Source organism: Monomorium pharaonis, chromosome 8 (genome assembly GCF_013373865.1).
Source record: "Monomorium pharaonis isolate MP-MQ-018 chromosome 8, ASM1337386v2, whole genome shotgun sequence".
Taxonomy (NCBI): domain Eukaryota; kingdom Metazoa; phylum Arthropoda; class Insecta; order Hymenoptera; family Formicidae; genus Monomorium; species Monomorium pharaonis.
In genome coordinates, this window is record NC_050474.1 from 22,889,802 (window position 1) to 22,917,336 (window position 27,535).

Genomic DNA, 27,535 nt, shown 5'->3' on the forward strand with positions numbered 1-27,535 from the left:
CATTCACGTGTTTGCTAACGTGGCTGTAGCGATTATTATTGATGCACGTTTGACGAGCATGCCTGTTTGGTGCCTTTTTCCACGAAATGTGGACACATGAAACGATCGAGTTACATGATGATCATAATGCGGGGGCGGTGATGTAACCACGTTGGCGTAACATCGTCGATTTAAGCGAGCATGATTGCGTCATGATATAAATGCGAACTGTAAAATCCGCAAATCCAAGATAAAATGGGACGACAATAAAAGTGGGCACGCAAAGCAGATCCTTTCGTGTGAGGCGCAATTAAGACGTCAAAGAGTTAATGTTACACAAGCACGCACATGATGACACGTCTTTTCAACGAGAAACTCAGCAATCGAAAACCAATTAAATTTCTAGTTCGCATTTATATATTTTATATTGAAAAAATAAATTTTTGCATAATATATATAATAATGTTTTATTTTTACAACAATTCAAAACATAATCATAATAATTATTCTTTATTATTACTATATATATATTATGCTTTTAAAAATAATAAAAATCGTAAAAGTTATAAGTTTAAATTGAACATTTCTAATTCGACAAGCCATCTTTTAGTTTGTTCGATTTGAAACGGTTACGTTACGTTTACGTTTGTCACAAAACGAAAATTGTCAAACTGATGTTGATGAAAATGTGTCGGCGTTGAATCAAATGATTACGAAATAATGAGCCTAATGATGTACGACAATTATGGTGTGGCACCTCGCCACTTCCGTTCTTTGCGGCAATCTTTGCGGGCAATCGCGCAGAATGTTGTAATAAAGCGTAATAAAACCGCTTAGCGCAGCATTGTCATCGTAATCATCTTCCTTGATCTCTCCGCAAACATGGTGGACAAGCCTAGCTTTGAATTATAAGGTTATTAATCCAACAATTAACGACATTGTCATATATACCACATAGTGTCATTCTACATAGTGGAATAGTCGCAAGACTAACCTCTTTGTCTCTCCAGATTATGAAAGATTTCAGCATTTTGTATCAAAATTTCGCTGTTTGCTGCATTTAATGACAAAATATTTGTGATAATAATTAGTGGTGTTCACAGTCATTTTCTCCACTAATCACACTGCTTGTCAATTCTGTCAATTATAGAAGCATATATAACATTGTTGTGGCTCAATTGTAAGAATCGTACATTCGTGTCGGAAATTTAAGTTAATAAGGATACGTTAATGAGGATAAATTAATAAGGAGTATCAAATGTTAATAAATGTACGATATGTTTGAATACACATCGAAAAATACATCAGATAATCGTCATTGTATGTATAAATACAGAATTTCACGTTGGTAATGTGACAATTCCGTCAATAAATTCCGTGCGAACGTAGTGCAATCATTTATTTGCAAAAAAATGTTTTTTACTTGAAATATCTTTATATTGATTCAGATTTAGGAACTTTTGATTATAAATTCGAACCATTTTTTAAAAAGTTTTTATTTAAATTCTAAATACTAAAATAGATCTGAATTCTATCTAAGAAGATAATTATCATTGCATTTATGCATTTGTTGTAACATTATTGTTCCTGTCACAAAATGTGTTGGTGATCGCTATATCATGGTTGTCTATACTGAATATATATAAAGCGTTTCTCATGATTATGGCAGTACAGTTCTTATCGATGTGACAATCGCAGGCTGCGAATGGCTTAATTAACGCTTCGTTCGGAATATGGTTAATCAGACGTATAAGAGATGAATGAGAATTCTGGTACAAAGGTCAGAAAGTTGCCTGCAATTAAAACTAATATACGTGTATATTTTAATGTTAGATTTATTGCCTTGATACATTTTTTATTGCCAACTCAAGGCTGAATCTAGTAAACTATACTATACTAACTATACTCAGTGGATACAAATAAAATGTAAGGCATAAATGTGTCGTGCATGATACAACATAATTTATTATTCATCTGTAGTGTTCAATAAGAAAACTCTAAAATTTTATTTTTCTATTTCTCAATTGTAGGCAGAGTCTTACGCCGGTCGGCGGCGTGAAGGTAGCCGCGCATTGGATTCCGTTCGGTCCGCACCTGGCGCCTCGATCGCGCATGGCGGACGCACGTAGCGGTTGTTCGAAGGCGCGGTGGCGCGCCGTGGTACAGTCGTCGCGAAGCGAGAGGTGTACGGTGAACGTTCGACGTGACTGGACGTGAGTCTCGGAGTGCGCGGAGTTGGGCGAACGAGGCGGTTGACCAGTGCGCGAGACACGACCGCGTGATGCGAACGTTTCCTAGTGCGCCGCGCGTCGCCAGAGCGTCGTAGTGGTCGTCGTCGCGTAGACTCGACGAAAGTCGAGCAACGGCAGGCGACAGCGAGTCTGCGAGCGTCCCAATTCCGCCGTACGGGTAGCAGAAGGAAGCAGCCCAGGGAATCTCAAGATGTGGAGCCCGACGCACGTTCAGGTGACAGGTGAGCACAGGCGACGGGTGTCGTAAAGATCACGTTCTCAATATCATCTTCTCCCCCTCTCCTCCCCTTTCCTCTCCTTCCTTTTCGACAGGTGGTCGCGGCCGTTCGGACGCGCCGCGAAGGAATGCGTAATTCGATTGTTACGAGGCATGTATGTATATAGATGCGTGTATATATATATATATATAAAATATATGTATCAGGAGGTTTATACGTGTCTCTCGCGTTCGCGGAAAACTAGGCGAGCTAGCGAAACCCCGTAGCCTCGGTCGCTGTTGTTACCGTCGCCAGGAATGTATTCAAGACCGTCCGAGCCCCGAGCCCTGTGTGTCGGTCAAACGTAACAACTGCGTGACGAAACGTTACCTCGTATTTGTCACACGACAAATACCCTGGACACTTTCCGAGAGCACGTAGGTTTGCCTTTTTTTCAAAACAAAACTTGCACGGCCTTTTTTTCTCTTTTTTTTCTATATTACAGAGAAAAAGAAGAAAAATGAATAAGGAAAAGGACAAACCTCATCGACGCTAAGAAGGAAACTTTTAAAAGAAAGATAAGAATAAAAGTTCGGTGACACACACACAAAGGTTTAGGTAAAATTCCTGAAGGGCTATTTTCCTCCAATAAACATCAACTAACGGTAACACAACATCAATATTATAATTCTACATTCAACGATGATGTAACTGTTACAAAATATGTTATATTTATATTGTCGAGAATTAACTTATAATATGTTTTTAATTACTATTAGAATTGATGTTTACTGGGTTCTCAGCACAACTAAAGTATTTCTTCTCCCTCCTGAAATTCTAATCTGTAATCTTATCGGTAAAACGATACCGGGATTTAGTGTCGAGGATGCGTCATGAGGTTGGTCTGGTTAATGTATATCTCTTTCTTTTATCTTAAATCGAAGAAGACGCAAAGAACGCGTGCACACGCAAGAGACGTCGCTGGACGATGTGTCATCAAGTCATCGCTGCACCTCGGTGCACGCAGAACGTGTTTATTTAAAGACAGTCTGGAAATGCATCCCTTGGAAAAGCAGTTTCCTTTTTTTTCACGCATTTTGCATGCATCGCAACGTGTTCGATCTTTTAACTTGGCTAATTTTATTTGCTTTGTTCATATAGTAAAAAGAATTACACAACACCGCATCTCAGAATCTTTGTATTCGTCACGCGCCGGATGTCTGGACACTTTCTAAGGGTACAATTACATTGACGTTAAAAAGGGAATTCTATAGAAAGAGACTGCATGTAAGATGTACCAAAGTTTGGAATTTTTAACATCTCGTACTTTTTTGTGGGAATAAAATAGATTTTAGATTTTAGGATAAAAATTGTAAGATAATTTAGACTGTTGTAAAATTATAGATTGTCTAAAATGAATTCCAAACTTAAATCACATAATTTTTCATTATGACAAACGTCTTATAAAAAACACACATGCGGTAAGATAATAATTTTTTTCACCGTTGACAATTTGTAAAGTAATGTTATCTCTTGAGACATATTAATTGAAGAACTGTATTGTGTATTTATCTTTTTTATTTTTAGCTCTCTTATTTCCTTGGCTTCTTAAGATTATCATAAGAGGATCGTAATTTTTTGCATGGTTTGTAACGACCTCTAGTAATAATTTTAATTAACTCCGACAGCAATTAAAGGCGATGCAATTATGCGGCCGCATTGCTGTGCCGCTAATCAACGTTAGCTTGCGGAAATACGTTAGTTCTACCTGCCTGATGAATACTGTATTGCCCCTTGCGTGAAAGAATTTATTGTATGTTAAGATCTAGATACTGAAGTTTTTAAATGGCGAATATTCCCCGGTTACGATACAGCCAATGACGCGTCCCACACGTACTGCTATTCAAAACAATTATATTACTCATCGGCTGTTGATGTCGGGTTTTAAAACACGTATATCACTTCTGATAATCTAAATTTAATCAGTAGATAAAGTTCTTCTTTCTTTTTTGTTCTTGTTGGCTTTTCTCTCGTTCCTTTTACTATAGTTTAAACATTGGTAATTCATTGTAGTCTTTCAACTTTCGGTGTGCAGTTTACCACGTTTTTAATTAGGCACACCGTTCACCGCGAATCGATCATCAAGATAAAGGCCCCCCCATTACCGAGACTTAATTCGTGAAAGCGTGCGCACGTTCGAGCACCTGTCCTTTTAATTAGTGCTCGCGAAACTTTTACCTTCGGACGTTAGTAGGTGTCAAAGCGACACAGTATCGTGGCCGAGAATCGTACACGCAACATACACGTGGAGATGAAAAACTGGACAATCATCTGTGCTAGAAATGATCAGATGCTAATCCAGAAAGTTTTCCCAGGGTGATTCAGAATGAACATTTTCTCTGAACACTTCTATGTGTTCTAAGGGAGAAAATTAAAATAAGTTGATTACAAATCCTCGCCTCGTGATTTTCTCGAGTGACATCTCAGTTCTTTCGTATCTTACTGCAAAATAAACGCGTGAAAGCATGTGTTAGCGGCTATTCGATGTTCCCCTTTCCTCTGCTTTTGCATAAAGTATTTCACTGATCCAAAGACCGGATCCAAGATCATGATGTTCAAATAGAAATGGTCTTCCTTTTTTACATTCTTAATTCTGATTATTATTATCTGTGCAATTTAAAATATTTCTATAGAAATATTTTATGTAAAGTTAACAAAATATAAAATATAAAAGACATTTGAAAACTCACACAAAAAAAAATTAATCGTACTACGAAGAAAAGTGATTGCTCTAATTTAAGTAAATGAGTGTATTTTAAGATTATTATCAAGAAAGTATGCTTTGTAAAGATTCAACCGTTACTTAAACGAAGAAAACTAAAATTGAGTAAAATTTTCTTTTCATTAGCATAAGAATATCTTTGCGTGCAGAAAATCCTTTGACTCAAGACTATATAATTTAGTCGCGTGTCGTCGGGTTCGCGACCACTCAGCTGAGACGCACGAAGCGTTGAAAAATGCCTCTATCAGACTAAACGGTATTTGACTGCGGCTTTATTGCGGCAGGGACTTCAAGTCCAATCTCAACTCTAATCCGACCGTGAAAGAGGATGCATTGGGAGAATCGGTTCTCCTGGCTCTCCTCTTTCGATGCACTGAGAAATCGGGGAATATGGTGCCTTCTCGTACCTCATACATCCATTATGGTTCATCGCCATTGCGCGTGTGAGAACGAGGAAGTGCCTCCGACAGTTATTCGGTAACGCTTCGTGTTATGCGAACTAACGGATTACAGTTGGAAGAGAGACACACACACAGATTCTTTCCTTTCTTTTTCATCGCAGACGTTCATTCTGTAACCATTTTACGAGATCTTACGGATTATGTAAATTCAGATTTCAAGTTCCACAATGATGCACATGTAAAGGTCAATGTCGAGATACAGTAACTCACAATTGGAGCATATTACTGAAATTGGAAAATGTTCTACAAAAACCAAACAAGTCCAAGAAGTTAAATTTATATGGAACAAAAAAATCATTGAAATTTAATTATAGGTTCTAATAAGCAAACAGTAGAATATCTTTTTGGCTTTCCACTGTAATTCCTTATTATCTTAATCTTTTACGTGCATGAATATATCTCTTTTTTTTATATCTCAATTAAAAATTAACGTGATGAGACAAAGAAACGATCCTCGTTTATAGCGCGATGAAATTGCCGGAAAATGACTGGGAATACTAGAACCGTGTGATTTCATTGTTTAAATTCCGTATTTCGGTCAAGGTTTTGTAAAAATTGCACGAAGGCTTAATTAATATATAAATCTCTTTCTTACAGAATTGGATAAGTTTCTTGTTAATATTCTTGTAAGTTGCAAGTTAAAGTTAACGGCTTTAAGAAGTAATTTAGTTATTTTAATAGTTGCTTGAACAAAAAACTAATTTAGTTAAAAAAAAGTTACATTAAAACTAAATTATTACAAGTTGATGTAAACTGAATATGAATTATTTCATTACATTTATGAATTATTTAGAAATACCATTCGTAGATATTAAAATACTTATTAGTTTAAATTGATACTATTTATATGGTCTAAATATCATTTAGCATCAATATTGAATGCATAAACGACATAAAAAAAATGAAACTGACAAAATGATGATCTCTCAGAATCATGAAACCAATGGGGCGGTAACTGATATGTACACGCAGCATAGCTTTTACTCTGATATAAGCGAGAGCGATTATGCGCGAAAGCCGTATAACGTGAGATTTTCTCGTACGTAGGCACGAGTTGTGGAAAGTCGATTGGAGGAAAAAAGATCTACACGAGAGCTGTTAAAGAAATCTCTGTTTTCACGGTGACTTATCTCTTCTTATTTTACGCATTAATATTTAAATGCGAGCACGCAGTATAGAATGGTTGAACATGCAACATTTTTGCACGTATACTATATCTGCTTATTTATTTACGTACATTGTTAATATTAATGACATGAAGCAGCTCGAACTGAAACATTCCAATTTAATTATTTATTTAGTTGACAATTGATTTTGTACTTTTTTTATTTTTAATACATATTAGCTAAAAATAACAAATATTCATAATACGCGCAAACACATTGTTTGATGTAACTCGATATTTATTCTGTATTTATAATACTACTGACATTTATTTTTTATTGTTTACAGTTCAGAGAGCCAAGGATTTGCTGACTAAAGGAAAACACAGTGAGTACAATATTTTTAATTTAATTGCACTTGCAAATTTTTTTCTCAGTAACGTTTCTCCTGTTTATAAGAATTTATTAAATATGTAAGAGAAAATAACCATTCTTTAAATATAAGTACATGTATATAACATTTAAAGTATTTAAAAATTAATTAAATTATTAAAAATCTTTAATGCGACAGATTAAAGATTTTTTAAATAATTTAATTAATGTTTTTTATTCGTATCAGTAATGCCCGAAGTATTCCGAATCTTAAAATCTCTTAATAATCCAGCTGTCACCTGACGTTTTCTCTCATTTATTGACACGTGCATCATCACGTTTCTTACCTATCTACACGTTATTCGCGTGTTCGTACCGATACCGAGTGACCTCGTATTCCGCGACTATTTTAGGTCATGAATCATCCGGTTTTCGCTGGCAAAGCAATCTGAGTTTGCAAAACAATGCGTACAAATTTTCGTACGTCGTTATGTCAATCAAAACTCGAATTTCGTCCAAGGCGAAATTATATAATCCCGTTACCTCAGCGAAATTAAAGTAATGCGATCTGTCGCCAAATGTTTACATCATTTTACGCATTTATTAATCAAGCAAGAAATTAATTGATTTCTCGCTATGGAAATTAAGTAATAAAATTACAATTTTTTTTTCTGAGAAAAATATTTATGAAATAAAAATGTGTTACTTTTTTTGATAAAATCAGAAAATAAAAAGATAGAAATCATTTGTAGAGGTAAGTATAAATTATAAAGTTTATTGTCGAATTTTGTCGATTTAAAGGAAGTAATTTACTTGAATTTTTACATTGTGTATTGTGTATTTTTGAATGTTTGGTGATACTTTTACAAATTGGCACTCAACTGCAACCAATACAACGTGAGCGCGCATGCTATCTTCTCGACCTAATAATCAGTGTAATTGCGCGACGAGTTAATGACTTCCCGATGCTCGTCCGTGATGCACAGCGTTGTGACACTACTATATTTATTAGTTGCAATGTAAAATAAGCAAACGCAGCGCCGCTAACGAGAGAACATAGATTATGGTTAATGGTAGAGTCTTGCATCTGTGGAAAGATATGAATTAGAATCACGTTAATAGCGCGTCATATGTTGTCGGATTAAATTATGTCTCATTACCTACATATGAAACGGAATGGAATTACCCCAATTCTATCTTTCGTATCAATTTCGATTTATATAATTTTATTTTGTTAATATGCAAACTAACAAACGCGAGCAAAGTAATTATTATAAAAATTAATACTTTCCAGTTAAAATCAAACTCGAAATCGAAAATCTTTTTTTTTTTAATGCGAGTACTAAGCAAACTCTTACGACGATGTTTCTGTAACGATCGAGAGTAGACGTATTTTCTTACCGGGTGAAACCTTTAATTCCCGTTACACACATCTCGTTAATCTCCTGACCTCGCTCCCGCTTGACCGACCCTCGCCCACGTCGCGAAATGACCGAATTATAAATGTACCGTACGCAGAGACCAATGATTGCTTCGTGACGATCGCACTCGGCAAGGAAAAATATCAGACGTCGGTGAAAGAAAAGGCTACCAAGGACGTGGAATGGCACGAGGAATGCGAATTGCTGATCCCGGAGCAGGGAAACACCGCGGAAATCATCCTCACCGCCCTGCACCGCAACTTCCTGGGTGTCGACGAGTTCCTCGGCACCGTCAACATACCGCTCTCCAGCTTCGATGTGTACGAGAGGCCTAGGAACCGATGGTGCGTCTGCGATAACATTAATTGCAAATTGCGTTTCATGCAAATCTCTCCCACATCTCTCACCCACGGAAAAATTGCTCGAGAAAGAGAAACCGTCGCGTTTGCGGCGTATCGCCTGTCTTATTAATCATTCGACATTTCTCTTTGCATTCTTAAAGCGTGATGTTATAATCGCAACCATTCGCCTATATGGCAATAGTTGTTGATATGGTCAAATATATAATTTTTTTCTTTTAGTATAACACATTTACTTTCTAACTTATTTTTATGCACGTGCTATTTGTTATTATTATTTGTATTTATTTTTTTGAATTGATATTTTTACTTTAAATAGATTTGTGATGTTTCATAAACTTTATATCATATATTATTAACAAGTAAAAAGATTTCGATTATTTATAATGTTTAATTATAAGATATAAAATTTGTGCTTTACAACACGTTCTTTTTTTGTTTGTTATCAATAAATTTGTGAGAGAATAAATGCGCTTGTATTAGGTACGCCCTTAACAGCAAACCAGGCAAAGAGAACACGAAGGAGAGAGGCGAGCTCGAGGTGAAGATCGGTTTTATCGTAAAAGCTGGAAGTCTGACCGACCTAAGTAAGAAGGAACGTCACAAAAGCTCCTTGGGACAATTGTCTACAGCTGCACAGTCGATCGGCGGCAGTTTGCTTAGTATCGGCAGTCTTGAGAAGCGCAAGGGCCTCAAGAAATTAGCCAAGTCAATCGGGAACAAAGTCAAAGGCAAGAGCAAAAATCGACTCGATGGAAACAATCTGGATGAGAGGGAAGAGCGCGAATTCAAAATTACGCGACAGGAACCGGGTGAAGCTGATCCCGGAGTTATCAGCGAGGATGAAGATGAATTTACGGTAAGTGGAAGCAATTTACCTACATCATAATGATATTGTTAATATTAATGTTTAATTAGTATTTGTAACAATGCTTTATTAAAACTAATTAATTCTGAGAAACAAAGAAGAGAATTTTGATTAATTTTATTATTTCTATTTTAGTAAGTATGTATTAAAGATATATAAAAAGTAATGAATTGGATAAGTAAATAATAAATTGAAATAAATTTGTTAGACATAGTTTTAGCTACTTTAATCTGTTATAGTTCGATGATTTGTCTCACAAAAGCTCGGCCTCGTCTCTGAACGCACCCGTGCACTCGGGTGTTAACAATGGTAATGCCAATGGCATCTCGAATGGCTCGCAGAGCAATGTCTTCAGCGAGGTACACACACCTCCGGTGCCAATTAACACCGTGCCAAGTAAACCGCCACGATTTGCTATGAGCGCGTCCACTACGAATCTGTCAAAGGTCGACAATTTGACGAAGGATGACGAATGGGGCTTGAAACTCTATGGCAAGCAAGCGAGCAGCGTACCTAAAAGGTGAGATGTTTGAAGACATTTTGAAAATGTTTATCTTTAAGAGAAATAGGAGAAAAGAGGAGGAATAAAAAGGAAAGAAAAGAAATTATGTACAACGCATTTTTTTTTTATCCTGCAAATACTTATCAGTAATGGAATTATTATACATCAATAAGTGTAAATATAATAGATTTATTAAATGAAATTTATGAACATGATGAAGCAATGTTGCATTTATTGCGCTTGTCAGATGGGAAAGCAAGCCTAAAATAGTGGTAGACGAGCCACAGGATAACAAGCGCGATGTATCACCTATTCGTTCGTCATCACCGATCACATCGAGGTTAAAAGATCTTCCGGAGCCGCCCAGTCCGGCACCGAGAGAAATTCTTCATCCGAGAAACAAGAATGATAAACTCACCGCGAGTAAAGAGAAGCTCACAAAAGAAGAAAAACTGAGGGATAAGAAGGACGATCCACGAAATCTCACGAAGGAGAAGAAGGATAAGAAAAAGGAAAACAAATTCAAAGACTCCAATGACGAGAATCATCTGTCTTCCGAAAGGATCATCATCGGCGGCGAGGATGCCGTTAAGAATGCCGCGAATGCCAAGAGTCGCTTGCCACATGAGGTCCTTAACCAGTTCGAGGGAAAATCAAGAGAAGTAAATATAGAACCGTACAAATATTTCTTTTTAAATCTAAATAATTTGATTATTATTTTCCTATTGAATAAAGGAATGTGTAACTACTTTTTTCAAGAGAGGAGTTTTTTAATATGAGACAAATTATTGTTTTATTTAATTAAATGTTTTATTCTAAATAAATTTGCAGGATCTAATAGAACTGGCGTTACAACTGCAGACACAAGTCACGGAGAAAAACAAGAGACTCACCGATTTGGAGGATTATATCGATGCATTGCTATTACGTGTAATTGAATGTTCTCCGCGATTACTTCAGAATCCGTATCAAAGGCGATTGTCATCCCCCGGAAATCAATAATTTGATGATAAGATTTGTGACGCTAGAACTAATTTACTTAGTGATGATTCCCTTTTAATGCCTTAGTGACACTTATAACTAGACATGACTGACAAGTCGCAAGTGGCTATTTGTTATTAACATTGTCCTATATTCTAATTTATTTTCTTTTACGCATTATAACTTGAAGAAAAAGATATAACGTTCTTGCGCAGCAGCGTTGCGAAATCTATATTCTCCATATTTATTTATAACTGCCGCGAGAATAACCGTAAGATATTCAAGTGATAATAAGTAAAGTGACTCGCTTATTTTCGAGAGCCAGTTTATTATTGATACGAACAAAAAGTATGGTGTGGATGTTGGTTAAAAATGGTTTGCATTTCACGTAATTCCCCGTCTTCCCAGTAAATACAAAAGCGTCGAAGTTCAAAAATTTGTGTTCGTTCACGATTGAATTTTCCGTCCAATTGACGTAAGGAAACAGCGAACACAACTGTACATCTCTTTTATTATTAACCTTTATTATAAGTTATCTATATTTAAGGACACATTATATATGGTAAGTAAAAGGAGTTGTAATAGGGCGAGAAGCTTCGCTGAATCACTGGAAAATACGTGCCTTCCGTTTTGTACATGTATGCACTTGCATTAGATCGAACTATTTGCCTTGTTAATCGGAGCACTGTTTAATTACGAACATTATTGAATAAAGATGATATACAATTGTCCGATGTGGTATATGTATATGACACAATGAGTTTCATGAAATGTTATTACTATTACACGACTTATATTTGAGAATATTTATATTATTAACAAGTAATATTAATAAATTTCGAATTTTATATCTCTGTTCCACATGTCTCACGTTTTACTATTTTAATATAATTTCCACGATTGAAAAATTCCACGTATTAATAAAAAAAAACTGATATTTATTTTATTCTGGTATTTATTTTATTCCGATTATTTCTAATATCTGCTGATATTATTTTACTTTCATATCAAATAATTGCAATTTTTGATAAATTTGGATCATCTCAAACCTTTATATTTACGATTATCGAACAAAGAGTGAAACACGTCGCAGAATTGAATTTGAATTGCTCTAACTTTCCGCGCGATTGGTACATACTACCAATTTCCCGCGCAAAAATGGCGGATGTCTCGTAAACGTCGGTCGTGTTTTACAATCTCACGATTCCTATTCGAAATTGTCGAAATCTAGCGAATTTACAACTGCAATATGCAATGATCGCGAGATAAGTGTTGTTTCACGATTAATTACACATCGTATACTGATTACGTTTACTTATTATCATTAATCGATTTTGAGGACATTCGTAGTTAAATCGTTACGTAAAACGTACAAATAAATGCCAGTTGAATTTGATTTTGTACTACCAAATCGGATTTAACTAGCGTAAGTACAACATTTTTAGTATAAAACGACATTTCCCAACAGAAATATTAAAATTCTAATTTCTGTCTAGAAATCGTGACAACTTTCAGTAGATATTTTACGAGTTATTTTTTTTTTCTTTCATTTATTAAATTAGTTGATCAATCTATGAATTAAGGAAACTCGCCAACACGGCGTAACGTGCAACGTCACGTTGAAGTTTCCGCTCGTTCGAAGGTCAAGCTCGTCGTTTTTTTTTTGTGTGTGTGTGTCGGAATTGACGGATTCCGAATTCCGAGCTGCCGCGACGCTCATAGCGATCAGCGCCGTCGGCGGTCATAGTATCGGTGCTCGGTGGTACTGGGTGGTGCTCTGGAAGTCTGGAGTCTGGGGGGGTACGCAGACGCACATAAGGTGCCATTGACGAGCACCTTCGTCACTCCGTGTGTCCTGCGTGCGATTTTCAGGACCAGTCCCTCGTAAAGATCGCACGATGACTGACGGCACCGGGAATGAGGATACCACGGCATTCAATTCCATATCCGGTAAGCCGTTTAATACCGCGCGCGATACCGGCCTTTTAAGGTTAGAATTGATCGGACGTGTCGTGCGACAGCGGGTTTTTCAGATGAGTACGCGTTTCGTTGGGGTTTTACGTTTTTCGTTGGGACGATCAATTAACTCAATTTGTCCCTTATCACGGAGAAAGCTTTCCGATTCGTGTGATTTTGTGGAGACGATCGTCCCTAGTTCGATATTCGAGTTTACGCCCGTACACCATGTGCTTCGGACTTCGCATCTGTCGGTCCATCTGCGATCTCGTTCGCGCGTTAATTGCATTGCGAGAAAATCCTTCGCTTTTTTTTTTGAGATAAACCTTGAGAAACAATCATGTTACAGATCCAAGTAAGGCCAACGCCGGTACAGCGGGTCCAGTAGTTTTATATTCGACCGCACAGGCATGGCGAGCTCAGTTTCATCGCAGTCTCACACGCGCCAGTGTCTCGGAATCGTCGGACGAGGAGGAGGAGGAGGAGGATCTATCCCAGTATCAATTCGAGGATGACCTCGAGTACCTCAGGTCACTAGATCCGAGAGACTGGAAGGATCAGGATCACTATGCCGTTTTAGGCTTGAAGGATCTCAGACATCGGGCGACTGAAGATCTCATTAAAAGAGCTTGTACGTAAAGTATGCCCTGTATAGAAAATTAAATGTAAAATTAATTTGAAAATAATAACAGCTTGGATACATTTAATATATGGATTATAGACAAGCTTAAGATATTGAAACATCATCCTGATAAGCGCAAGGCGATGGGGGAGGAAATCCGACCAGATGACGACTATTTTACATGTATAACCCGTGCCTGGGAGACCCTCGGGAATCAGGTAAAGAGGCGAAGCTACGACAGTATAGATCCTTATTTTAATGACAGTTTACCGGATGAAAAAGACTGTCGGAACAATTTTTACGAAGTACTGGGTAAAGCATTCAAAGAGAACTCACGATGGTCCGTAAAGAAACCCGTGCCACGATTGGGTGGACCCTTTATGCCACGAGAGAAAGTAGAACAGTTCTACTCGTTCTGGTATGACTTTGATTCCTGGCGCGAGTACTCATACCTCGACGAGGAAGACAAGGAAAGTGGTCAAGAGTAAGTACGACAACTTACAGAATTTTTCTACATGGAAAATTGCAGCATAGCGTTTTTACAACGAAATTAATTGCAGCCGGGACATGCGCAAATGGATCGAGAAGAAGAACAAAGCCACGAGAGCGAAACGGAAAAAAGAGGAGATGGCGCGAATACGTACTTTAGTAGATATGGCTTACAATATAGATCCTAGAATAAAGAAATTCCAACAAGAAGACAAGGAGAAGAAAAACGCTGCAAAAAGGGCGAAGCAAGAGGCAGCGAAAGCTAGGCAACAGGAAGAAGAGAGAATAGCGCGAAACGCAGCGGAGAAAGAAAGATTGGAGAGAGAGAAGAGAGAATCTGAGGAAAGGGCGAAGCAAGATGCGCTGAAGCAGGAGCGAGAGATGCAAAAAAAGGCGTTGCGCAAAGAAAGGAAGGCGTTCAGAGATTTTTGCAAGGCAAACGATTACTTTGCTGAAAGTTCGGAAGAGAGCCTCCGACACATGGAGAGCGTTGAAAAGATCTGTGAACTGTTCAAGCTCGTGCAGCTCGAAAAGGCGATGAAGAATCTTCAGACTAATGGTAGAACCGCATTTTTGAACATTGTTGAAGAAACTGAACGAAGAATTGAGGCGGAACGCCGTGTAAATGTGATAAATAACGATGCAAAAAACACCCCCGATAAGCAGATTAAGACTTGTACTGCACCATGGAGCGAGACCGACTTGCAACTATTGATAAAAGCAGTCAATTTGTTTCCCGCCGGTACCAATCAACGTTGGGAAGTAGTAGCGAATTTCATCAATCAACATAGTAATAGTACCAGTGGAGTCACCCGCGACGCCAAAGAAGTCCTGGCAAAAGCCAAGAGTCTCCAATCAACCGACTTTAGTAAATCGAGTTTAAAAGAACAGGCTAACAAGAAAGCCTTCGACAACTTTATTGCCGAGAAAAAGAGCAAGGAAGCTATCGAGGAAAGAATGCCAGCCGTTACGGAACGTCTAGATCATCCAATCGCGAATGGTGTCGCTGTTGAATCCAAAGAGGCAAAAAAGGAATTGGCGCCATGGACACCAAATGAACAAAAACTCTTGGAACAAGCACTGAAAACGTACCCCACAACGGTCCCAGATAGGTGGGACCAGATTGCTGCATGTATACCTACTAGAACGAAAAAAGAATGCATGAAGAGATACAAGGTAAGCACTAAGAAAAAGAAATGTTACATACCTTATAATTGCATGATACAAGTATACAATCTTGGAGTTTTATGTAATATTATACTTAATTATAAATTTTTTTGTTCTTTTAACTAAAAAATATAAAAACCGATGTTTGAGATAATTAAATATAATTTAATATCAAGTATTAATATTAAGTAGTAAATTAATTTAACGTATAATGAATCGAGCGATATCGATGCTTTTTTTCTTATTGCAGGAACTGGTCGAGCTCGTCAAAGCGAAGAAAGCGGCGCAGATGACGAAATAATATTAACTGCACGCTAAGCTCGAAATTTTTTTCTAACTTATTGAACTCTAGTTCAAGTTCGCGTTCTGACGCAACGGCTATTTTGTTCCTCGAAATGGAATTCTTCCCTAGAGAAATTAAACGAAATTTAAGACTGGAGGACAAGAACCTTAGCTTACTCATTGAGTGCCAGTTCGCGTGCATACTTGTGCCTTGCTGTGCAGCCGATACGTGCACAAATTAGTTGCACGGCATACAGAGAAATTCGACGAGTTCTGTTCAGTCGATTCTGCGATCTTATTCCTACGCGCCGTAACACTTTGAAGCCGTGCTGCTACCCGATCATTACTTCCGTAAAGATGAAGCTTATGACTTAGGAGGATCTTTTTATTCGGCAACATGAATTTTTGCGATCGACCTACACTTCATATTGTAAGTACTGTAAAATACAGAAGAGTTGCTGGCGCCGCCAGGAGATGACCAGAGGAAGACGGTGGACTTTATAAATAAACGAGAATGTTTGGAACAAAGTGCTCACATTGATGAATGTTCCCGTGATCCTGTTCCGTGAGTACTAATCCTTTATCCTAATTATATGAATCCTTTATTTACTATAATTATGTGAACGTTTTAAATGAATGAAAATCATATTTAATATCCTAAGAGAAAAACATTGCTAAACTTGTATAATTTTTTTATCTTGCTCTTTTGTCTTAATTCATGAAAACAATGTTCCAATATACCTGTGAATGATATTTTATAATTTCTATGGCTATTAAAAACAGGAAACTATTTTTTAAGAGCAATATGATAGGATTTCGTGAAACAATCTCGTTTTCGAAATCACCGTTCAATTTTATTTCCTATTTTTGCACTTCATATATTCAACATTTCAAATTCAGAGTATCCCATAAAACACATGGTATTACGCACTGTTATAAACTTACGCGAGTGCTGAAATATAATTAAAATGCATTCTTCGACAAATCCGCAGTGTCTGTACACCACTAAAATCTAACAGAGTAGAATATAATTATTGTGCATTTTGTTCCATTATCACACACACTAAACGCTATCCCTCTTAATGGGAAGTTTGAAACGTTCTTTGTCACACTTGTCACATCCGGCTTTACTATTACATTAATATTTTTTCTCAATTATTGACATCAATTTTTTATTTTGAATAAATTGAACACTATTCGTAACAAATAGATCGAAAAATAAGCTTAATACAATAGAAATGCGCGATTGGTCCTGCTGAATTCTATATCTTTGGTTTTTCACGCATTTTATGAAAACACATCTGTGTGTATCTATACGAAATATTCTAGATTAAGCAAAAAATATTTTAGAACAAACTTCGACAAATGTCGCGCGTGTCGGCTCCTTTTTTAAATTTCTTTGGTTGATTGAAATCTAATTTTTTGAATCAGATGTTCGTAATTTTTCTCTTGATTTTAATATACTATTTTCGACCATACATTCTCTCTAATCATTTTTCAGTCTCACGAAATGAAAAATATTGATCTTTTTATATACAATGGCTCACGCGATATTATATTTACGATAAATAAGATGCGATGTATATTTTCGCATTATCAATTTATTAACTATTTATCGTAAGTGGAACTTGACACGTTTCGTTGTAAATTTTGTTGATTGTAAAACGATGTAAAAAGACAGTCAATAACAACGTCGTTATTAGAACGTTGAAAAAATGACTATTCTATTGCGCATAAATGAAGCCGTGTCTATCTCGCAAGCAAAATGGTCTCTTCAGTTTTAAATTGTGAATGATCTTTCATCTAATTATTTTCACCGTTTAATCGTCAGATGATCATCTTGTAGAGTCCAACGCCGATAATTCCTTTTCCTGAAAATTTTAAAATCCTAACGGAATACGTACGTATATGCGTGTGTATCGAGCGTAGATTATGAGCGAAAAAGATCGATTGCACGGGATTTTTAATTGCTATGACAATTTTTATTCAGACATCATAAGATATAAACAGACTTCGGATTTTTAAACATTAGTGGTTCTGGACCGTGTGGCGCTCCATTTACTTTTTTTTATTTTGTGTTTCTTTGTATCTTTCGTCCGCGAGAGACGAGAGGAACAGACGGCGATCTATACTATTACCTTACACAGCGTAAAAAATTCTGCCGCTACTTATGGTCGTGTACGGACCCGTAGTCTCTGTAATTTACATTTACTGCTTCAGCATCATCCAATTCTTTTCTAAAAATTTGGCATATATATATGTGTATATATATATATACTATGTTTCGTAATAACGGTTTTGCGTTATTACTTAAAATAAAGAAAATTAAATGGAAGAAGGGAAAGGTAAATTAATACATCAGTGTCAAACGTGGAATATGCAACGCAATCAATATTTAAAGAGGTAAAACCAAATGAGAGACGATAGAAAAGAAAGAAATTTTCGATCGTCCGTACATTGTGTGATCTATGAATTGATCCTTGATGCAAGTAAGGACTCTGGCTCACAACCAATATTAGATAAAAGCAATGTATGAAAAAAAAGCGTAAAAACGGGAAACGTAAGGCGGGAAAATAGATCGGCGAGTTGTACGGTAGGAAAATTCGTGAAGAGACAATGCGTGAGAGAATGAAGATCGCATTGGTCGTAGACAAGCCAAAAGGCTGCCGAGGAACGTGGTTCTGAAAGTATTCCAAACTAGTAATCCGTATAACAATAAACCGATTTGTCAATCGCCCTATATTCGCTCGAAATCGGCGAAACTCTGAGTTCTGAGGTCTCTTTTTATTACGCATTAGACAATGCTTAATTGATTCTATACGTTCTTTCCACGATACAGTCAGTTTTTTTTTCTACAATTTGACATAGTGTACAAACGGGAAAAATCGAAGCATTACGCGACAAATCTCCAGAACCACGCCGATTGACGAGTACTTACAAAATTTACGAGAGCTTAAAAATTTGTCAACGTCTATAAGTTAACATTTACGTAGTTAGTTTCAATGTCTATGCATCCACCGGTTTCCAATCTCACGTTTCTCCAAAGTCACTCGAATGACACACATCGATAACGCGATTTCTATACATTGCGATCGGATTTAAAAATCGGAGATTGCATTGCTACTACAATTTTCTCTGCGGCTGCGTCCTTTTACGAGTGAACTTTTTGTGCGTGAAAGGGGGAACACTGCGCTAATTCCAAACGATTTACTCTAAAGATTTCGCATGAAGACGTGTCGTAAATTATCTCGAGCAATTCTTCGCTTGTACCCTTTTTCACATTTCATACAATTATTCCAAACAATCATGTATATATAATATTACATTCAATATATATTTAATTATTATACAAACCAGTTAATTTCGATTCATTTTATGATTTTTATTTTGGTTTAATTTTATCTCATTTTTAAATAGACTTTTGTTTAACATTATAAATTTTCTGCAAAATTAGCGAATTCTAATCAGTGCTATTAATTTCTCACGGCACAACAGAATATTGTCGAGACCAAAGGTTAGTCGATTAAAGTGAAACTTTTCACTTAAGTTGCTTATTAATCCGATAAATCCCTCGTAAGCGACGCGCGTCCCCCGGAGATGAGACTGCCGGAAATATTTATGAAATGGCTCTTTATAAAGCTCTTCATTGAGCATGCATTTGAGTGAGTGTAGTCGTGGATTGAAATAGAGACAGAGAGAGAGAAAGAGAAAGAGATTCGTGATTTAGATCTGTGCATATCCGATCGTCGTCACATTCGAGTTTACAATTTATCGTTTACAATAAAAATCATATATCGCGTGACCGCGTCTTTAAGAGAAAAAAGATTCGCGTACACCTCATCTATTTATCCCCGCCCCGTCCCCTTATATTCTCATTTGTATAGAGATTGCCATCTAGAGATATAATATATATTTATATATATATTAATATATAATAATCTCGAATCTCTCGCAGCGCTAGTTTATTGGCCATTCATCCTCACGCATCTCAGCGGAAATATACGCGCGTAACGGTGTTATGTACACAATTACAAATACGAATAATAATATCTATATATATCGTCACAACATATCGTCAGTAGTGTACAACACACTCGATTCGCAGCTCTCTCTCCTCGCGCAATAATAATTCGCAATAATAGTCGTTTATTTTGTCTAAGTTGATAAAAGTCTTTCTCTGGTCCGAAAGAAGTTATAGATACTTAGGCACTTGTTATCTCATCTAGAATCCATACGTATGAATTATGAGTTGTAATTATCGTGCTAGTAACCGGTAATCATCGGAATAAAGACAACGAGAGTAATCAATAATGAAAATAAAAGCGATCATTTGCCGACGTGTTTTTCATCCTCTTTTAACTTATTACGATCCAAATTTTTTATTTTAGCATTTTTTTACTTAACTTTTTTGTATAGCTCATCTGTCTTGTGTAGAAGAAAGCTTTTTGCTGCCCAATAAGAAATTATGAGTTGATAAAAAGCCATCACGTCAGAGAGAATACTCTTACAAGATAATAATTAATATTCTACAAGGATCATAAAAAGTTAAAACGGATGACGTGTCTTATAAAAGAAAATATTAAATCGCCATAAAAATAGACGAATTAAGGTAATTAGAGAAAATTTATTTTGTAAAATTCGACTTGTAATTCTTTATTTTTATATAAATTTTAAAAAATTTACGATTTTAAATATTTCTCGGTTTCTATACTTTTTTTATTTTAATGTCAGGAGGAGGGAATTTATTTTAATATATATATTATATATCATATATATTAAATAAATATATATTATAATAATTCTGAAGAAGAAATTTTACCTTCTAAATTTCTAACTAATTGTTCCCAAGCGCTTTTTATACAGATTAAATTTAAATACTATTTCAATAATTTTAAGAATCAGTTGCTAAAATTGATGGTTGATTGATAAGAATTGGCGAAAGTTGATTAGAAATTTACAGTTTTATAAAACAAAACTTCCTATTTCTTTCATTTTAATTCGTCTATTTTGCATGGAGTACACGCGGCGTTTGTCATATCGTTTTCGATTAGGACGAATCAAACCGAAAACGGAGATCAACGTTAAATGGGAATAATGGCAACTCTCTAGAGGACTGTTTCTAGAGAAGTAAACTCAAATCTATCGGGAGCTTGGGATGCTCCAACGATTTTAATTTCGCGATTGAATTCGACGTTTAAAAACGAAGCTTCACGCCGTGACGACTTTTGATCATCTTGATCGTCTTTCGTCGCGGCGAAAATACATCTTAAAAATCTATATATATCCTTGTGCCTAAACGAACAACAACTTGCACCACTCGATCGTAACTCACACGCATCTCGCCCGAGATATCGTGCCAAGTTAGGAATCACGAGCGGATTCGCATGAGTCAAAAATGCTGGATGAACACCCGCGTTTATAGTTAGAAAATATTCGCTCGAACGAAAATATGCGTTTATTGGTATCCGAGCATGCCACGGGATGGACATCTCGACGTCGAGCGGTAGTTGCCCTTCGTCGCGACTTCGCCCCGTCGCTTTTCTCGCCCCCTAAAAAACTAAGCCAGCATTTTATCGTTCTGAATGGCATATTTCGATCCGTATCTAACTATACAGTTATACATATTCAGAACAGTTTATAAAGCATCCTCGTGCTACGAGGAGCAACAACAACAACGGCGATCAAATCCCGCGCGGTCTGAATCCATCGAATTTTGCGCGATTCAGATCGAAAGTCGCGGTGATTTCTCGTAGTTACTTCATGTTAACTGACGATTACGACGCTTTCGGCGACTACTCCCGATAAGAGGGAGTAGGAATTTTCGGGTTACGTGGACGATGTTCGCGTCGCGAGCGTCTTCTCGTCCTGCTAGGATGGTGGTTGTCGCTGTTGTTGTTGTTGCTGTTGCTGTTGCTGTTGCTGCTGCTGCTGTTGTTGCTGCTGCTGCTGTTGTCGGTTATTGCCGTGTTGACGATAGCTGACGGAAGAGCGCAGCGGGCGATAGACCGGCTGACTCGGCTCTTGCAATGGCTGATAACCGATGCCAGTCGTGGTCTGTTGCTGATTGCTCCACGGTTGCAGCTGCTGCTGCTGCTGCTGCTGTTGCTGCTGCTGCTCCGCGCCTTGCTGCAGCTGGTAGGACAGCGGCTGGCCGCGTCGCTCTTGCAAAAGCAGCTGGTGGGCGGCTTGGTCCATCTCCTCGCGCGTCATGTCCAGTGCCTCCTGCATCTCGCGTGACGTGTACCGTACGAAATCCGGATCGCAGAATTTGCCTAGACCTTGCTCTACCAAGACCTAAGAAGCGTACAGAGTTGTTTATTTAAAAAGTCCAAATCAATTTATTATTAATTTTTAAGTTTTGAATTATTCCTTTCTAAAAGGTTACCTCTTATTCTGAAACTTACTCGACCGACAAGACTCTCCGCGCTTCCGATGACCTCAAAGTTCGGCTTCCGGTCCGCGGGACTGCCGGGCATACTGTGGGACAGGCGCTCTGCGCCGACGCTTCCGTTACTCTCTCTGGCCCAGGGAACTGATGAACGAGGAGAGGCGTCAGAGTGTTAGCTCGAATCAGTCACACCCTGCTTCCTTATCGCTTTCAATTTGCTATTTTGCCGATAGGCCTTTTGCGTTAGCGAGCATAGCGCACACAAACGTTTAGTGACGCACAGGTGCTTCTTTCAAGCTTCGCGAAAATTACTGGTGTTACGTGTAAATCGAATTGCAGTTAAAAATAAAGCATTAGATTACAAGACTTGTTAGGATGTTAGTTCGAAAGCTGACAGAGCGCGTGCTTCGAGCAGCGGTTGACCACCTGAGCAACACTTTGCTACGTGTCCACGTCTCTCTTCGTAAGTTCTCTGTGACAATCCCTCTCGGGAGATTTTATCGTGCAGAGATTGTTCGAATGAAAAATGATTGTACCATATAATACATCAAACTGCCTGATTTTGGAAGAATAAATAGATTTTATCACGTCAGGTGCATTCGATTTTCATTCGATGAAATTATTTCGATTGCATCAAAGTAAATTTTAATTATTAAACTTATTCTTTGATTAGGAAAGAATTAATTATCTAACAATTCTGTGTCTTGATATAAAAATTATAGAAATGTAAAAAAAACTATAAATTTATTTAAACCTTTAGATTTTCTTTAAATTGCAAAGAAATTCTTCAAGCATATATATTTCAAGAAAATTAATTTAATGAAATCCTAACATAACATATATTAATCTTTTGCGATCGATAAGTTTTTTAATATTAAATATTCAACTTTTATCTTATTTCTTTCTGCTATAATAAATTCCGCGCGTAATTACTTATTTTATAAAAATTTAAAACAAATAGAATTTACAAAGCCTCTAATAGAATTATATGTGCATATATATAAATCATATAATTCTTCTTAATAATTATCTCGAATGATGAATCTCGTGATAAAACATAATTTATAAGTAACTTCAAACGTTTGGAAAAATAATGTATGTCTGCAATGTACGATCGCAAAAGATTCGCGTGCTTTAGTCACCTCTGCCGTGGTAGGACGCCGCTCGGTGTGACAAGCAGGAGGCACAGACGCGCCATTGTCGCGAATCGACGTCGGCGAGGAAGCCGGCTACGGCGATCGCTTGGTTCTGTGCCATTTTAAGGCCATTGGCGATGCTACGCGTGCCGGGGGCCGACGACGTAGCGGCACCGGTCGCGGATCCAGCCGTTGGTGCGGCTTCATCCCGCGACCGGAAGCTCGCAGGAGCCGACTTGCCACCGGCAGTCGCAGCATCGCGACGAGCCTTGGCTCGACGCTTCGACGACCGGCCTCCCAGCACGGTGACGTGGGGTTTTCCTGTCGTGCCCCGCGTCACACCACCCTCCGAGTGCGGGTTCCACCTGCCGGAATCGCTCGATCCGCTTCCGGTTGTCGTGTCGTCGTCACAGTCGTCTAGGGCTGCGTGCGAGGACACGGGGACGTTTTATCAATGGGGCACAAATCTAATCGCGCCTATCTTCCGTAAGTTAATCTTACTGTGCTGGCGAATATGATAAAATTTTGTTGCATCAAGTAAAAAAAGAAATACACAGCTAAAATGCACGGCATATAAATAATCTTGATTTAATACTGCTAATGTCGTTTGTTTTATTATTAATAATAAAACTAATAATTAACTATTTTCATCAATTTTGTACGTTTCATCTTTCTATAATTGTATAGATTCATTCAGTTTTACCAATCTCTACAGTAATTTTAATAGTAATTCCCAATTTTTTCATAATTCGTTTGATTTCTGAACATATATAGTAAACACCCAAGGGAATCTAGTTATTAGATATGAATTAGGTAAATTATAGTTAATTATAGTTAATTGAAGAGAGCAATAGGTCAGCAGTCTCCTCGACGCCAGCACAGCTACGAGACAATCTTTGCAACGGATTAAACCGGCGTTCGCGTACCGTGATTACTCCAGACTGCGCAATCGGCGCAGCAGCCCCGCGACGCGTAGGTATAATAACAGTTTGTCCCGTTTGACGAGGAAGCGGGGCTTGAACTCGTCGCGGTGGTCGAGGTGTTCGCGCTCGTGGTGCACGACGCGGTGATCGTCGTCGTCGCGACGCTCGACCCGCTCGTCGTGCCGGCCGCCGCGGATGCTGCGGCGGTTGTTGCGGTGGCTGCCGTCGCTGCCGTTGCTGCGACGGAGGTGTGCACGGTGGTGCCGGCGGACGTGGTTGATGGATTCCGTCGCGGCGGAGGCGTGGGTGGCGTCAACTGCCGCTCGATTCCGTCTTGACTGCACGAGCGTGCACACGCACACGGTAGGATAGGAAAGAAAAGCGTAAAGGCCGCTTTTAGTACGTTAATGCGTGTACACATGGCAGATCCAAGCACCCCCGAAAGCCTCGGAATGTTTTATTTAAAAAACGAAGATGCCCTAAACTAGAGTCTTGAAATGTCGTAAAAATAATCTGCCATTTGAGCACAAATATTGGATATTATGACAATTTTTTAATTTGAAATGATTGTCTCTCTAATTTTGAAAAATTTTTTTTTCTTTTTTTATTACAGCTCTCCTCTTTATTTTACTTTCTATGGTGGATTAAATTGTTTAAAATTTCTTAAGAAGAAACATGTGATATGTATTATTTAATCAAATAATGAAGATAATTTAAAAGAAATAATATTTTGAAAGAAATTCTTTTTTATGAGTTGATCTAAATTATATTTTTATCGAGGCATTTGGAGGTACTCAACAAGCATTATTATCAATATGTAGCGATAATCTACGATAGTAATAGTAGTAGTAGTAGTAGTAGTAGTAGTAGTAGTAGTACAAACAACATGCGATCAGCCGGGCATAAATGTTATCACGTGCTGGGCCTAATGCATCCTTCTTAGGTTTTTAAATATATGTGCGACTCGCGTATCTAATTATAATATTATATCCTTGCAAATCGATTCCCGTTTAACCATTTTTTACAAGAATATCACTATTGTGAAAACGTAGTTGAACGGGATTATCAAGGCGTGATTAATGAAAGACACATGCAGCCGCGCGGAGCAAGCAATGCGAATCACAGAAAAAAAATGATAGAAAGCCAGCTACTGATCGCCCTAACTTGTCTTACCATATTCGCTATTGGGATGGAGATAGTTACCGCTACCCGATCCGCTGAAACGGTACGATAGTAAACAGAAAGGCGAAAGGGACAATAAGAGAGACGATACGATCGACGTTCTAACAACTTTTAAGAGGCGAAACAAATAACTTGTTGCAAGTGGGAAAATAGAGCAAAGTCATAAAAAAATCAAAAACTCTGTCATCGATAAATTGCGCCGTTTGTTTTTTTATCATTCTGCATTTTCTTACGCACGTCTAATACAGAAAAAAGTAATGAAATAAACGTAACGCAGCGTTCTGTTTCGATTATGTGAATGTTTATGAGATTATTTTATCTTGTAATATTAAGAAAATCAAACTGATGAGCGTGCACTATGACGTCATATATCAAGAGAGAGAAAATAAAATCATAAAAAATCATAATTATTGATTACACACGGATAAGATATGATTATCTAACAGAAATAGGGCCCTCGCTGTAATTTATCACTCGCTCGCTCGCTCTGTGCGCGTTCTGTACTTACTCGACCACTTTATAAGATGTTTGTTGCGTCGAATTGACCACAGCGAGCGGTCTCAAGGGTATGTTCTCTTCGACGCCCGTCAGTCGCAAATCAATTTCCAATTGGTTCATCGCGCCATCGCTTAAACCACTGTACGATTTTTTTCAATATACACATTAATACATATAATTATTTAATTAAATATGTAATTCATTTAGTTGACAATTTAATCGATTTAATGTCTTTTTGAAGATATATACCGATCGTGAAATATTTTGGAAAAATTTAGAGCTTAATTTCCATTTCTTAACACACTATAAATTATATCAACGAAAATAGATGAAATAATTACCCCGCTACATTTGGCACAATTTGTTGAGTAATGTGTTTGATATCGACGGCAGTCCTCCGTAATGAGGCATACGGTAGAAAATCTATGGAATTGGTCGGGGAAGCCTGTAGTAAGAAAGTTTTTAATTAAAACACAATCGGGGGGGGGGGGCAGGAAAGAAATCTGCGTTAAACGTTACGTGCCTTCGCAGCGGCGGAGTTGACCTTTAGCGATTTCGCCCTGTGGAAACCGTGGTGTCCTTTTCGCATGCTGGACCACACGCTGCCAAAGAGTGAGTGGTTTCTCTAAAAATATTATTAACTAATTAAATAGTTGCGTAATACAAATTGTAGAAAATATTATTTAATTATTATTTAATGGGTTCGAAGAATATAAGATATGATGATCGTTAATCCCACCCTGTGCATAGGTTCCGGATTGTCGTCGAGCAGTTCTTCCAAGTTACCGGAAATCGCGCGTTTTAATTCGGGGCCAGCTTCGTGTAACGTTCTTAATCCGGCCTTTAAATTAAAATTACATACAGCAAATGATATTACTTACAGAATGATTCAAAGTTACTATGCTCTAAGAACATTTTTTCTTAAATTTAAAAAAACTCACCTGAAGGGTCACGGTGTTGTGACAATCTCTATCACCGTCCTTCATTTCCTGTTCCTTGCGTTTCTTGAATCGACGAAAATAGTCCTGGATGAGGAAAGTCGCGTAAAACTTGCCGACCGTCACTTCGTCGTCCACTGGAAAGATCGACTCGAAGTGTAAATTTAATTCCGCGAAGGAAAACAAATTCTGCGATGAAGGAACGCTTACCTCCGGGCGGTGGTACGACTTGATCTAAAAGCTTCGGACTAGTCCTCTTCCAGATCTTCTTGATCACCGCCCTGAGTTGGGCGTTTGCGTCGTCAATGTTACCCTCCGTCTTGATTCTCAGCGACGTCCTCACGACGGCAAACAAAGTCGCGTTGAACAACACGGTACCATCACTGTTTAGCGGCATGTTCATCGAGACGAGTCTCTGAATTTTTAATTTTGAGATTAGGGATTTCGATTTCGTTATTTGAACTTTAAACAATTCTCTTAGTTTGTTCGTTAAATACGAGTCACAAAGTTTCTCTGTTAAAATCTAACATTATAATACATAAGAAAATTATAGTCAGGGTTGAGTAAATTAATCTATTTTTTTAATTAAATTAAGTTAAAGTTAATCAATTATAAAATATATATTTTTTTTAATTTAAAAAATTTACAGGTAAAATTTAGGCGACTGGCTGTCTAAA

General features: G+C 37.6%; 3 protein-coding genes across 5 annotated transcripts in view; 2 read left to right on the forward strand and 1 right to left on the reverse strand.

Annotated features, from left to right (window-relative positions):
• Positions 1-2,056: 2,056 nt before the first annotated feature.
• Positions 2,057-12,218, forward strand: LOC105827890 (rab11 family-interacting protein 2). The gene is made up of 7 exons (XM_012666090.3): positions 2,057-2,452; positions 7,124-7,162; positions 8,665-8,911; positions 9,410-9,785; positions 10,034-10,314; positions 10,544-10,958; positions 11,128-12,218. Exons 1-7 carry the CDS (start codon positions 2,422-2,424, stop codon positions 11,296-11,298), a joined length of 1,560 nt encoding a protein of 519 aa, XP_012521544.1. The 5' UTR covers positions 2,057-2,421; the 3' UTR covers positions 11,299-12,218.
• Positions 12,219-12,894: 676 nt separating this feature from the next.
• LOC105827889 (dnaJ homolog subfamily C member 2) lies at positions 12,895-16,533 on the forward strand. The gene is made up of 5 exons (XM_012666089.3): positions 12,895-13,227; positions 13,583-13,864; positions 13,955-14,339; positions 14,416-15,520; positions 15,762-16,533. Exons 1-5 carry the CDS (start codon positions 13,176-13,178, stop codon positions 15,810-15,812), a joined length of 1,875 nt encoding a protein of 624 aa, XP_012521543.1. The 5' UTR covers positions 12,895-13,175; the 3' UTR covers positions 15,813-16,533.
• A 1,220-nt stretch (positions 16,534-17,753) lies between these two features.
• Positions 17,754-27,535, reverse strand: part of LOC105827888 (muscle calcium channel subunit alpha-1) — a 44,646-nt gene continuing 34,864 nt past the window's right edge. For 2 of the 3 annotated variants that reach the window (XM_036290830.1, XM_028190220.2), the window contains exons 33-42: positions 27,069-27,273; positions 26,862-26,995; positions 26,660-26,761; positions 26,444-26,545; positions 26,262-26,365; positions 25,931-26,059; positions 24,244-24,578; positions 23,324-23,740; positions 22,198-22,325; positions 17,754-22,087 (exon numbers count right to left, since the gene is read on the reverse strand). In XM_036290830.1, coding sequence (XP_036146723.1) covers positions 21,662-22,087; positions 22,198-22,325; positions 23,324-23,740; positions 24,244-24,578; positions 25,931-26,059; positions 26,262-26,365; positions 26,444-26,545; positions 26,660-26,761; positions 26,862-26,995; positions 27,069-27,273 — 2,082 coding nt within the window. In that variant the 3' untranslated portion in view covers positions 17,754-21,661. Of the gene's footprint in view, positions 22,088-22,197; positions 22,326-23,323; positions 23,741-24,243; positions 24,579-25,413; positions 25,458-25,930; positions 26,060-26,261; positions 26,366-26,443; positions 26,546-26,659; positions 26,762-26,861; positions 26,996-27,068; positions 27,274-27,535 lie in introns of all 3 variants that reach the window. The other variant, XM_028190221.2, reaches the window with a different exon arrangement.

What these genes read in the sequence shown, in the direction of transcription:
- LOC105827890 (XM_012666090.3), top strand. Translation starts at nt 2,422, where the DNA reads ATGTGGAGCCCGACGCACGTTCAGGTGACAG. An exon ending in GCGAGCAGCGTACCTAAAAG is followed by an intron (nt 10,315 to 10,543) that starts GTGAGATGTTTG and finishes TGCGCTTGTCAG; the next exon opens with ATGGGAAAGCAAGCCTAAAA. An exon ending in TCGAGGGAAAATCAAGAGAA is followed by an intron (nt 10,959 to 11,127) that starts GTAAATATAGAA and finishes ATAAATTTGCAG; the next exon opens with GATCTAATAGAACTGGCGTT.
- LOC105827889 (XM_012666089.3), top strand. Translation starts at nt 13,176, where the DNA reads ATGACTGACGGCACCGGGAATGAGGATACCACGGCATTCAATTCCATA. An exon ending in AGATCTCATTAAAAGAGCTT is followed by an intron (nt 13,865 to 13,954) that starts GTACGTAAAGTA and finishes TATGGATTATAG; the next exon opens with ACAAGCTTAAGATATTGAAA. An exon ending in GACAAGGAAAGTGGTCAAGA is followed by an intron (nt 14,340 to 14,415) that starts GTAAGTACGACA and finishes AATTAATTGCAG; the next exon opens with CCGGGACATGCGCAAATGGA.